At 43.8% G+C, this 11741-nt stretch overlaps 1 protein-coding gene across 1 annotated transcript; it reads left to right on the top strand.

Annotated features, from left to right (window-relative positions):
- Positions 1-10272: 10272 nt before the first annotated feature.
- On the top strand, positions 10273-10812 carry LOC131190434 (vomeronasal type-2 receptor 26-like; the record flags this gene model as incomplete). Its single annotated transcript, XM_058167756.1, has 1 exon — positions 10273-10812. A coding segment is annotated over one exon (540 nt), but the record flags the coding sequence as incomplete, so codon positions are not given.
- Positions 10813-11741: the final 929 nt, after the last annotated feature.

Here is an 11741-nt window from a genome sequence, read left to right as displayed (position 1 = left end):
ACTAGATCAGCTCTAAAATTGTTCCTCCTTTTAGGATGTTTTTCATCTCATTCAGCCAGAATCTCTTCTCTTGTGACTGAACTCATTTTTTCCATATCTAACACTCTGAGACAGGGGTGTCAAACTCAAGTCCTGCAGGCCAGATCTGATCTGTGGGGTGTTTAGAACTGGCCCATGGGGCTTCCCTGGAAATAGTGAAGGATCGGCTTGTGGTACCTCTACCAGTGAAAATGGAGCTCAGGAGGGCCGCACGTAGCCCTCCTGGGTTCCATTTTTGAGAACTGGGCCATTTCTGGCCTTCGGAGGGCCTCCGGGTGAGTGGGGTGGGGAAGGCAGTTTCCACCTCCCTAAGCTCCTAGAAAGACTCAGGAGCCTGGGGAGAACAAAAAACAGGCCTTCCTGTCCCACCGGAAGTCGGCAAATAGCCTGTTTATGGCCTCCAGAAGGCCTCCAGGGGGGTGGGGAAGGCTGTTTTTGCCCTCCCCAGGCTCCAAGTAAGCCTCTGGAGCTTGGGGAGGGTGAAAAACGGGTCTACTGGGCCCACCGTACCACCACATGCCAAAAGCAGGGGGAGTGCAGGGGATCATGTGCACATGCACGGGGTGTGGGGTGCATTGAATTATGGGTGTGGGCACGTGCATGACCCCACCCTGTGCTCCCCCAGCACATGACACCAAAAATGTTAGCCCTCACTGCCCTATACCATTTCAGACACATGGTTTTCCAGTCTCTTTTTGAAAGCCACCAGTGAGCACCTCCAACTTCTGAAGGCTACTCCAGAATATGTATATCAGAGGTGACATGCTACCAGTTCGGATTGGTTCAGGTGAACCAGTAGTAAAAATGCTACCTGTTTGGGCGAATTGGTATTTCAAACAATCAGCTGGGTGACAATCAACTGTGATGCGTGATTTATATTAGCTAGAATCGTCAGATTTCCTGCTAATCTAAATCATGTGGCACTGTGGATTCCCCCCCAAATATATATAAAATATATTTATAAGTGTGTGTGTGTGTGTAAAACATTTGCTGAACCTTTCTTTTTCTCTTTTGAGGATAGTGATAACACCTGTTCTTCCAATTCAGGATATTTGCAAGTTAGACAACTGTAGAAGAAAGATTCAAATGTGGAAAGGCCACATGGGATAAAAACAACCACCACCCAAGGATTCTGCTTTTAACATTCCTGGATATTTTTATTCCAGTTCCATCCATTTTTGAAGAAGAATGAGTTTTGGAATATTTCCCACCTCCTAATGTATTTGGACCGAAATGGTGATGTCGCAGCAGATCTGAAGATCATCAGCTCGATCATTCTCACCAGGGAGGATCCCATTAAAATGAAACTAGGGGTTTTTGAAAGAGAGAGACTTACTATCGATCGACATGCTATTTCACAGCTAAAGTTGCTCAACAAGGTGAATTAAATATTGGTGCGTTTTCTATTTTCCAAAGCCTTAGGACACATTTCAAGTAGCTAAGCCTATTCACCAAATAGCAGGGGTGAAATGCTCCCGGTTCGGCCGAATTGGTAGCGATTGCGGTGGGTGGTTCGGAGAACCGGTAGCAACGGTGGTGCAAGGCTCCACCCACCCACCCGGTTGTCATTACTTCCTGGTTTTAACCAGGAAGTAATGTGTTTTTTTCTCTATGTGGATGCACAGACGGTTTTGCGCATGCTCAGAGGGTCCGCGTGCGCATATGACATGCACACACTCCCTAACCGTTAAGGAAGGTAAGTAGATTTCACCCCTGCCAAATAGGCTTCAGTGAAAATTGAATTTGGGGAATAAAACCCTTATAGTTTTTTTTAAAGTGCCTTATTGTCTTCAATATAATTGACAAAGTGTCCCTAAGATACTGTGATATGGAACATGGTTTTAAATTGATTCAGCGATGTCCAACGTGAGATGCTGGGTGATGATGGCTATTTTGTGTACCCTGTGCAAACAAGTATCTGGATAAAACTATTGAAAATAGACATCAAATGCTGGGGATTTTGGTTCTCATAGAACCAGTAGTAGAAGTATTGAGTAGTTCAGAGAACCAACAAATACCACCTCTGGTTGGCCCCAAATTGGGGAGCGAATGGGGATTTTGCAGTATCCTTCCCCTGGAGTGGGGAGGGAATGAGGATTTTGCAGTATTCTTCCCCTGTCCTGCCCACCAAGCCACGCCCACAGAACCGGTAGTGAAAAAAATTGGATTTCACCACTGGGACAGACAAATAGGCCTTCTGCTCCTGAGGAGAAAGTCCAAGGAGAAAGTCCAAGGCAATATGCAATCGTATTGACTGTTCTGATCTGCCCTGACCCAGAAAATTGAAGCACTGAAACATGACTTGATCCAAAGAAAAGCCCTTCTTCATATTGGAAGAAATGAGGGACAAACTGGGGCGGGTGGGGGGAAGTTACTTAGATTGCGTCTTTAGCTTATCACTTCATAAGGAACAACCTTGAATGCAGTTGTTTGCTTTGATTATTAGCTACCTTAAGTCTCTCTGGGAGAAAGGAGTCTCCAAATGTAGCTGATTATAAATGTAGCTCTGTATTTTCATGCCAGTTGGTGTCACCTAACTGTGGTTTTTCAATAGAAAGGAACCTTTTTTGGATACCTAACTTGGCTTTAGAACAGGGGTGTCAAACTCAAGGCCCGGAGGCTGGATCCAATCCATGGGGTGCTTAGATCTGTCCCACGGGCCCACCTTGGAAACAGCCCAGTACACAGCCTTCCCGAGCTCCATTTTCACTGGCAAAGGGCTGCAGGAGCCTGTCACGGCCACAAACGGAGCCTCGGTGGGCCACGTGCGGTCCCCCCCAAGCTCTGTTTTCACTGGCAGAGGGCTGAAGGAGGCCATCATGGCCAAAAATGAAGCCTCAATGAGTGACATCAAGCTGGCCATATCCCCAGGCCACACACCTCTTCCCCGCCCCCCTGAGATCAAACACAACCCTGATGCAGCCATCAATGAAAGAGAGTTTGACACCCCTGCCTTAGAAACATCTCTTTCTGACACAGGGCTCCTACTCATATCCCTTGTGATGCAGCAAAAAGTGCATGACTTATCCGTTTTTAGGGCACCTCATTTCCATCTCATCTTTCTACAGGTCTAAAAACTAGGCAGTCTTAGTTCACCAGCATGGCGGCCATATAAAATTAACAAATCAATATACAAATAAATAGCAATAGCGTTTAGACTTATGTAGAATAGAATAGAATAGAATAGAATTCTTTATTGGCCAAGTGTGATTAGACACATAAGGAATTTGTCTTGGTGCATATGCTCTCAGTGTACATAAAAGAAAAGACACCTTCATCAAGGTACAACATTTACAACACAAATGATGGTCAATATATCAATATAAATCATAAGGATTGCCAGCAACAAAGTTACAGTCATACAGTCATAAGTGGAAAGAGATTGGTGATGGGAACGATTAGAAGATTAATAGTAGTGCAGATTTAGTAAATAGTTTGACAGTGTTGAGGGAATTATTTGTTTAGCAGGGTGATGGCCTTCGGGAAAAAACTGTTCTTGTGTCTAGTTATTCTGGTGTGCAGTGCTCTATAGCGTCGTTTTGAGGGTAGGAGTTGAAACAGTTTATGTCCAGGATGTGAGGGATCTGTAAATATTTTCACGGCCCTCTTCTTGATTCGTGCAGTATACAGGTCCTCAATGGTTGGTAGCAATTATTTTTTCCGCAGTTCTAATTATCCTCTGAAGTCTGTATCTTTCTTGTTGGGTTGCAGAACCGAACCAGACAGTTATAGAGGTGCAAATGACAGACTCAATAATTCCTCTGTAGAACTGAATCAGCAGCTCCTTGGGCAGTTTGAGCTTACTGAGTTGGCGCAGAAAGAACATTCTTTGTTGTCCTTTTTTGATGATGTTTTTGATGTTAGCTGTCCATGTACAGCTCCATAGTGCTATCTAGCACTTTCTAAGCAGTTTACAGAGTCGGTATATTGCCCCCAACAATCTGGTCCTTATTTTACCAACCTTGGAAAGATGGAAAGCTGAGTTAACCTTGAGACAGTCAGGATCAAACTCCTGGCAGTGGACAGAGGAGTCAGCCTGCAACTCTGCATTCTAACCACTGCACCAAATCCAGCCCTAATCTGTAACCAAGTTTTCCTTTATATCTTAACTGGGAGGTTGTCCTGGTCTACTTTCAAATTGGGGTGATGATGGCTTTTCAATGACACATGTGGTCTAGAAGAAACCTTCCCCGATCCCATTGGCCGGAAGTTTCTTTCTTCATTGCATTTTTATTCTGTTTTAATAAATCTAGTAAAATACAAATTTCACAAACCTTTCAGAATAAATTTCATTCCAAACTTTAATATGACTAAAGCATCATGCTTTAAACTCATGGATACACGAAGAAAGGAGGAATGTGGAGGAACCACTAACTGCTACTTCACGCTTAAATCTTTTCTCAATTGCTTCTCTCCAGAATTTATTAAATTGAAATGTCCTGTATTACAATGAGATATTCTAGAAGCAAAAGGGAGGAACTAAGTGAAAAATCTGCCTGTAGTTATATCCCCTGCAAGATTGAGAGTTAGTTAAAAATTTCTTATTTACCTAAGTGAACTACTTACCCAAGCAATTACTTGACTAATGTTCATGTCTACCTCCATTTTTCAATGATGGTTATTTCTAACATACTTTGTTTGGCATTCCTTGTTTTTTCCTTAGTCCCTGCCTCAGTCCAGATGTGTGGAAAATTGTCATCCTGGATTTGTCAAGCAGAAGCGAGAAGGAGAACCAATTTGCTGCTATGACTGTGTTCCTTGTCCAGAAGGGACCATCTCTACTGAGGAAGGTGGGTCACACTAGAGGAAAGGGTACTAGATTCATCCAACATGTTGATCAATGTGCATTTTAAAAGAGACATATCGAAGGTTGATAGTTTTGTGGTTCCTAATTTTCAAGGTGCTCAATTTTTTCCATATAATGGGAGGGATACGAAAAAGATCTTGAGGGATGAGGTAGGAAGAGATAGAAGGACACGGTGGATTGTGCAAGATTACCGTATTTTTCAGAGTATAAAACACACTGGAATATAAGACGCATCTTAGTTTTTGGGGAGGAAAATAAGAAAAAAGCTGATTGGAAGGTGGATCGGCCTCCTGGAATGCCCCCAATCAGCTGTTCCCAGAGGTGAACTTTAGCAACAGGTTCCTTGGTTGTGAGCTCTGTGCCTTGCTTTTTTTTTTTTCCCTGCCTCTAAAACTCCATTTCAGAAAATACTTTTTTCTGCCTCTGAAAGCTTCCAAAACAGAACTTCAGAAAAAAAGCCTCTGAAGCTCTGTTTGGGAACTTCTTTTCTGAAGGTCTGTTTGGGGGCTTCTTTTCTGAAGCTCTGTTTGGGAGCTTTCTTTTCTGAAGCTCTTGTTTGGGAGCTTCTTTTCTGAAGCTCTATTTGGAGGCTCCTTTTCTGAAGCTCTGTTTGGGGGCTTTCTTTTCTGAAGCTCTATTTGGAGGCTTCTTTTCTGAAGCTCTGTTTGGGAGCTTCTTTTCTGAAGCTCTGTTTGGAGGCTTCTTTTCTGAAGCTCTGTTTGGGGGCTTCTTTTATGAAGCTTCTTTCAGCCTCTGAAACCTCCCTTTGAGAAGCTGGGTGGGGCTCCATTCAGAGTATAAAACGCACCCAGATTTTCACCCTCATTTTTGGGGAAAAAAGATGCGTCTTATACTCCAAAAAATACGGTACATGCATCAGAGGAGATTTCTCTTTTCTTGTCAGTTTGGAACTGTTGTCCCATGTTGACCCTTATTAGGAACATCTGCATTCTTTGAAATTGAGAAATGGTTTCAGATCAATGGCCTTTGCTCACACAAACCAAGTTTATATTACAGCCCAAAAGATATCGCCACGATGTAAAAAAGATGTTGAGACTCTAGAAAGAACACAGAGAAGAGCAACAAAAATGATTAGGGGACTGGAGGCTAAAACATATGAAAAACGATTGCTGGAAATCGGTATGCCTAGTTTAATGAAAAGAAGGACTAGGGGAGCCATGATAGCAGTCTTCCAATATCTCAGAGGCTGCCACAAAGAAGAGGGAGTCAAGCTATTCTCCAAAGCACCTGAGGGTAGAACAAGAAGCAATAGGTGGAAATTCATCAAGGAGAGAAGCAACTTAGAAGTAAGGAGAAATTTCCTGGCAGTTAGAACAATTAATCAGTGGAACAGCTTGCCTCCAGAAATTGTGAATTCTCCAACACTGGAAATTTTTAAGAAGATGTTGGATAACCACTTGTCTGAAGTGGTGTAGGGTTTCCTGCCTAAGCAGGGGGTTGGACTAGAAGGCCTCCAAGGCAGGGGTGAAATCTAAATTTTTTTGCTACCTACCCTGTGGGTGTGGCTTGGTGGGTGGGTGTGTCCTTTGACTGAGTGGGTGTGGCCAACTCAATGTCACTCACAGCCATGTCCACTCAGTCACCCCCCCCACCAAGCCATGCCCACAGAACCCAGTAGGGAAAAAAAATAATTTCTATTCTGCCTTTTCCCTTTCCCTCGCCACCTGTTCTCCCTTCGCCTAGGCCCCGGAGCTGCCACCTGCCTCAACCGGGTCAGGGAATGTACCATTCCCCAACTCTGGCCTTTCTCCGGAGCTGCCACCCACTCACCACCCGCTCTCCGCCTGCTTGCCCTTCGCCTTTGGTCAAGGGCCGGGGCCCAGGGACGCCCCATTCCCTGAGACCCTGGAGTCGCCCCCTGCTTGCCGCTTCCTCAACCGGGTCGGGGAATGCACCATTCCCCAACACCGGCCTTGTCCTGGAGCCGCCGCCCGCTCTTCCTTCGCCACGCAGAGTATACTTACTTTCTTCCAGCGGCTGGCTGCCAGGAAAGGCAAGCATCCAAAAGTTACCGGAGTTCCTCTCCTTGAATATTCTGCCTTGTTCTATGCGCTGGCTGTGCAAGCGCACACCCAACCTGCTGCTGATAAATAAATGAAATAAACGGTGTGCACTTGCACAGCCGGTGCATGGAACAAGCAGCAATGGCGGCGGCATATTCAAGGTGAGGGATTCCAGTAACTTTTGGACGCTTGCTTTTCCTGGCAGCCAGCCGCTGGAAGAAAGTAAGTATACTCTGCGTGGCGAAGGAAGAGCAGGCGGCTGCTCCGGGACATGACTAGTGTCGGGGAATGGTGCATTCCCCGACCTGGCTGAGGCAGGCGGCGAGCAGGGGGTGGCTCCGGGGTCTCAGGGGAATGAGGTATCCCTGGGCCCTGACCAAAGGCGAAAGGCGAACAGGTGGCGAGCGGGCAGCAAGTGGGTGAAGGAAGAGCTGGTGGCAGCTCCGGGGAAACGCCAGAGTTGGGGAATGCACCATTCCCTGACCCGGTTGGGGAAGGCGGCAGCTCCGGGGCCTCGGGGAATGGGCCCCGGCCCCTGACCTAAGGGCGAGCAGGTGGCGAGCTGCCTTCCCAGTGTTCCGGTGTTCAGTTTGCGAAGACACAAGGACAGTTTTCCCCCCAAATGCCATCACTCTGCTAAACAAATAATTCCCTCAACGCTGTCAAACTATTTACTAAATCTGCACTACTCTTAATCTTCTCATCATTCCTACCATCCATCTCCTTCCACTTATGACTGTATGACTGTAACTTTGTTGCTTGTATCCTTACAATCTATATTGATATTGATTATTTCCTGATTGCTTATTTGTACCCTGTGACTATGATTAAGTGTTGTACCTTATGATTCTTGATGAACGTATCTTTTCTTTTATGTACACTGAGAGCATATGCACCAAGAGAAATTCCTTGTGTGTCCAATCACACTTGGCCAATAAAGAATTCTATTCTATTCTATTCTATTTAGCCATTGAGCAGCAATGCCCTCAAGATGGTGTTTTTAATGCAGGGATCCAGGGAACCTTCTGAGGGGACATTCCATCACGATATGATATAAAGTTAGTGGGATGTTCCTGCAGTCACAGTTAGCATTATCAACCAGCCCCCATTTGTATTTTGAATATTGGCACCTGCCATGCTTGCTCAGTATCATCTGACATCCAAAGAAGATCTTTCTTGAAATGCGAAAAGAGCTATAAAAGAAATATTACTTTTTTGTTTTCTCAGATACTGAAAAATGCACCAAGTGCCCAGATGATCAATATCCAAACAAGAACCGAGTCCAATGTATCCCCAAAAGAATAACCTTCCTGTCCTATGAAGAACATCTGGGCATCATCCTGGTCTCTTTTGCCTTACTCTTGTTCCTAACCACAGGATTTATTTTAATCATATTCATTAAATACCTAGAAACTCCCATTGTCAAAGCCAACAACCGGGACCTCTCCTTCATCCTTCTGGTCTCCCTCCTCCTTTGCTTTTTGTCCTCATTTCTCTTCATTGGTCAACCAAGGAAAGCTACCTGTCTTCTCCAACAGACGGTGTTCAGCATTGTCTTCTCAGTAGCTGTGTCTTCTGTGTTGGCCAAAACAATCACAGTGGTGCTGGCCTTCCTGGCCACAAAACCAGGGAACAAAGTGAGAAGATGGTTGGGGAAGGGCTTGGCCAACTCCATCATCCTTCTTTGTTCTGCTGGCCAAGTTTTCATCTGTGCCATGTGGCTTGGAATTTCTCCCCCATTCCCTGACTCTGACTTACACACCCAGCCAGAAGAGATCATCCTTCAGTGCAACGAAGGCTCTGTCGTCATGTTTTATCTTGTCCTTGGCTATATGTGTTTCCTAGCTATCATTTGCTTCACAGTGGCTTTCCTGGCCAGGAACCTGCCTGGGGCCTTCAATGAGGCCAAGCTGATCACCTTCAGCATGCTGGTCTTCTGCAGCGTCTGGGTCTCCTTCCTGCCCACCTACCTGAGCACTAAAGGAAAGTTCTTGGTGGTCGTGCAGATCTTCTCCATCTTGGCTTCCAGTGCTGGTCTACTGGGCTGCATCTTCTTCCCCAAGTGCTACATTATCCTCCTGAGACCTAATCTAAACACTAAGGAACATCTAATGATAAAAGTGGGAAACTGATTGTGAATTGGTTTCGTAGGCTTATGATGTTTAATGATTCACTGAAGTTATTCCAGGGTTTGTAGGCTTCCTTTGCATCTGTTTGATAATTAAGGTGATTTAATAACGAAAGAATTAAAACTATGAAGTTCAAGAATAGTGAAATTAACATCCAATCTAATAATCAAATATAAAATATGTGAATTAATAAATAAATGTATGATTCATTTATCCACATCAGTGTGCTTTGATTCTTGGACACAAAAAAGTCAGGAGCTGAAGTTGTTGATTGGCATGGTCCTATAAATCCCTTTTGCAAATTTAAGACCAAATAATGTTGCAGGAGGGACGCAGTGGCTCAGGGGCTAGGACGTTGAGCTTGTTGATCGAAAGGTCGGCAGCTCAGCGGTTCGAATCCTTGGTGCTGCTGTGTAACGGGGTGAGCTCCCGTTACTTGTCCCAGCTTCTGCCAACCTAGCAGTTTCGAAAGCATGTAAAAATGCAAGTAGAAAAAATAGGGACCACCTTTGGTGGGAAGGTAACAGCGTTCTGTGCGCCTTTGGCATTGAGTCATGCTGGCCACATGACCACAGAGACGTCTTCGGACAGCACTGGCTCTTCGGCTTTGAAACGGAGATGAGCACCGCCCCCTAGAGTCGGGAACAACTAGCACATATGTGCGAGGGGAACCTTTACCTTTACCTTTAATAATGAAAGAATTAAAACTATGAAGTTCAAGGATAGTGAAATTAACATCCAATCTAATAATCAAATATAAATATTATTAGGAAGAGGGGAAAAATGATTACTAAAATATATAATTTTGTATTAAGATTTAAAACGGAAGAAGAAAATGTGAAGGAGACAATGATTTGGGCTGGGCTAGAAATTTTGGGCATAGCATTGAATTAGATCATTGGGATAAATAATGGGAGAAAAACTACAAACTAATGATGTCAGGTGCTTATAAGGAGAACCTTGATATAATGTTCTACCGTTGGCACTTACCACCAGCTAGATTGGCCAAGATGTTCTTCAATCGATTGACTGAGTGGTAGAGATGTGGCTACAGGCAGGGAAGGTTCTACACATGTGGTGGACCTGCCCTAAGGCCAGAAAATATTAGCATGAGATAAGAAAGTGGCTTGAAGAGATAATTGAACAGAGGATAGAACTGAAGCCGGAATCATTTCTCTTCATTGGTCAACCAAGGAAAGCTACCTGTCTTCTCCAACAGACGGTGTTCAGCATTGTCTTCTCAGTAGCTGTGTCTTCTGTGTTGGCCAAAACAATCACAGTGGTGCTGGCCTTCCTGGCCACAAAACCAGGGAACAAAGTGAGAAGATGGTTGGGGAAGGGCTTGGCCAACTCCATCATTCTTCTTTGTTCTGCTGGCCAAGTTTTCATCTGTGCGATGTGGCTTGGAATTTCTCCCCCTTTCCCTGACTCTGACTTACACACCCAGCCAGAAGAGATCATCCTTCAGTGCAACGAAGGCTCTGTCGTCATGTTTTATCTTGTCCTTGGCTATATGTGTTTCCTAGCTATCATTTGCTTCACAGTGGCTTTCCTGGCCAGGAACCTGCCTGGGGCCTTCAATGAGGCCAAGCTGATCACCTTCAGCATGCTGGTCTTCTGCAGCGTCTGGGTCTCCTTCCTGCCCACCTACCTGAGCACTAAAGGAAAGTTCTTGGTGGTCGTGCAGATCTTCTCCATCTTGGCTTCCAGTGCTGGTCTACTGGGCTGCATCTTCTTCCCCAAGTGCTACATTATCATCCTGAGACCTAATCTAAACACTAAGGAACATCTAATGATAAAAGTGGGAAACTGATTGTGAATTGGTTTCATAGGTTTATGACGTTTAATGATTCACGGAAGTTATTCCAGGGTTTGTAGGCTTCCTTTGCATCTGTTTGATAATTAAGGTGATTTAATAACGAAAGAATTAAAACTATGAAGTTCAAGGATAGTGAAATTAACATCCAATCTAATAATCAAATATAAAATATGTGAATTAATAAATAAATGTATGATTCATTTATCCACACTTTTGATCAGTGTGCTTTGATTCTTGGGCACAAAAAATTCAGGAGCTGAAGTTGGTGATTGGCATGGTCATATTTTGCAAATTTAAGACCAAATAATGTTGCAGGGCGAGTGACTCTGGCTGACATTTGATATTGGGGAAAACATTTTTTGATCAATTAAATAAAATAACCAGTAAATTTATTTGGTTTAGGAAAAAAGCCTGAATAAAGCTTAAACTTCTACAGGATTCTAGACGAGTCTTTGGCCTCCCTGATTGGGAATTATACTATCAAGTGATAGCAGCAACTTGGCTTAAAGACTGGGTCCAATTAAACAACAAGAGGGTATTAACCTTAGAGGGACTCCATCTCCAATTGGGATAGAATGTGTTCCTGTGGGAAGGGAAAAATAAAATCCATATGTACTTTCAGAGACAATTTGGATATTAACAATGGAGGCAATAATTTATCCAAAGACATAAACAAAATGGTAAGGTATTCCGAATTATTGGACGAACAAGGAAATTTAAAATCGGATCAGGATCTAAAAAAAAATCAAGGAATAAAAATTGATTGGTGGCTGTATCTGCAAATCCAAATAAAATATAAAAAGGATCAAGAATAATATGGCATTTATGGAGAACAATTGGAACTTGATAAAATATTATTAGGAACAGGGGGAAAATGATTACTAAAATATATAATTTTCTATTAAGATTTAAAATGGATGAAG

Source organism: Ahaetulla prasina, chromosome 2, assembly GCF_028640845.1.
Source record: "Ahaetulla prasina isolate Xishuangbanna chromosome 2, ASM2864084v1, whole genome shotgun sequence".
In the NCBI taxonomy this organism is placed as follows: domain Eukaryota; kingdom Metazoa; phylum Chordata; class Lepidosauria; order Squamata; family Colubridae; genus Ahaetulla; species Ahaetulla prasina.
The sequence above is the reverse complement of the archived record's forward strand: the minus strand, read 5'-3'. Positions and strand labels throughout refer to the sequence as shown.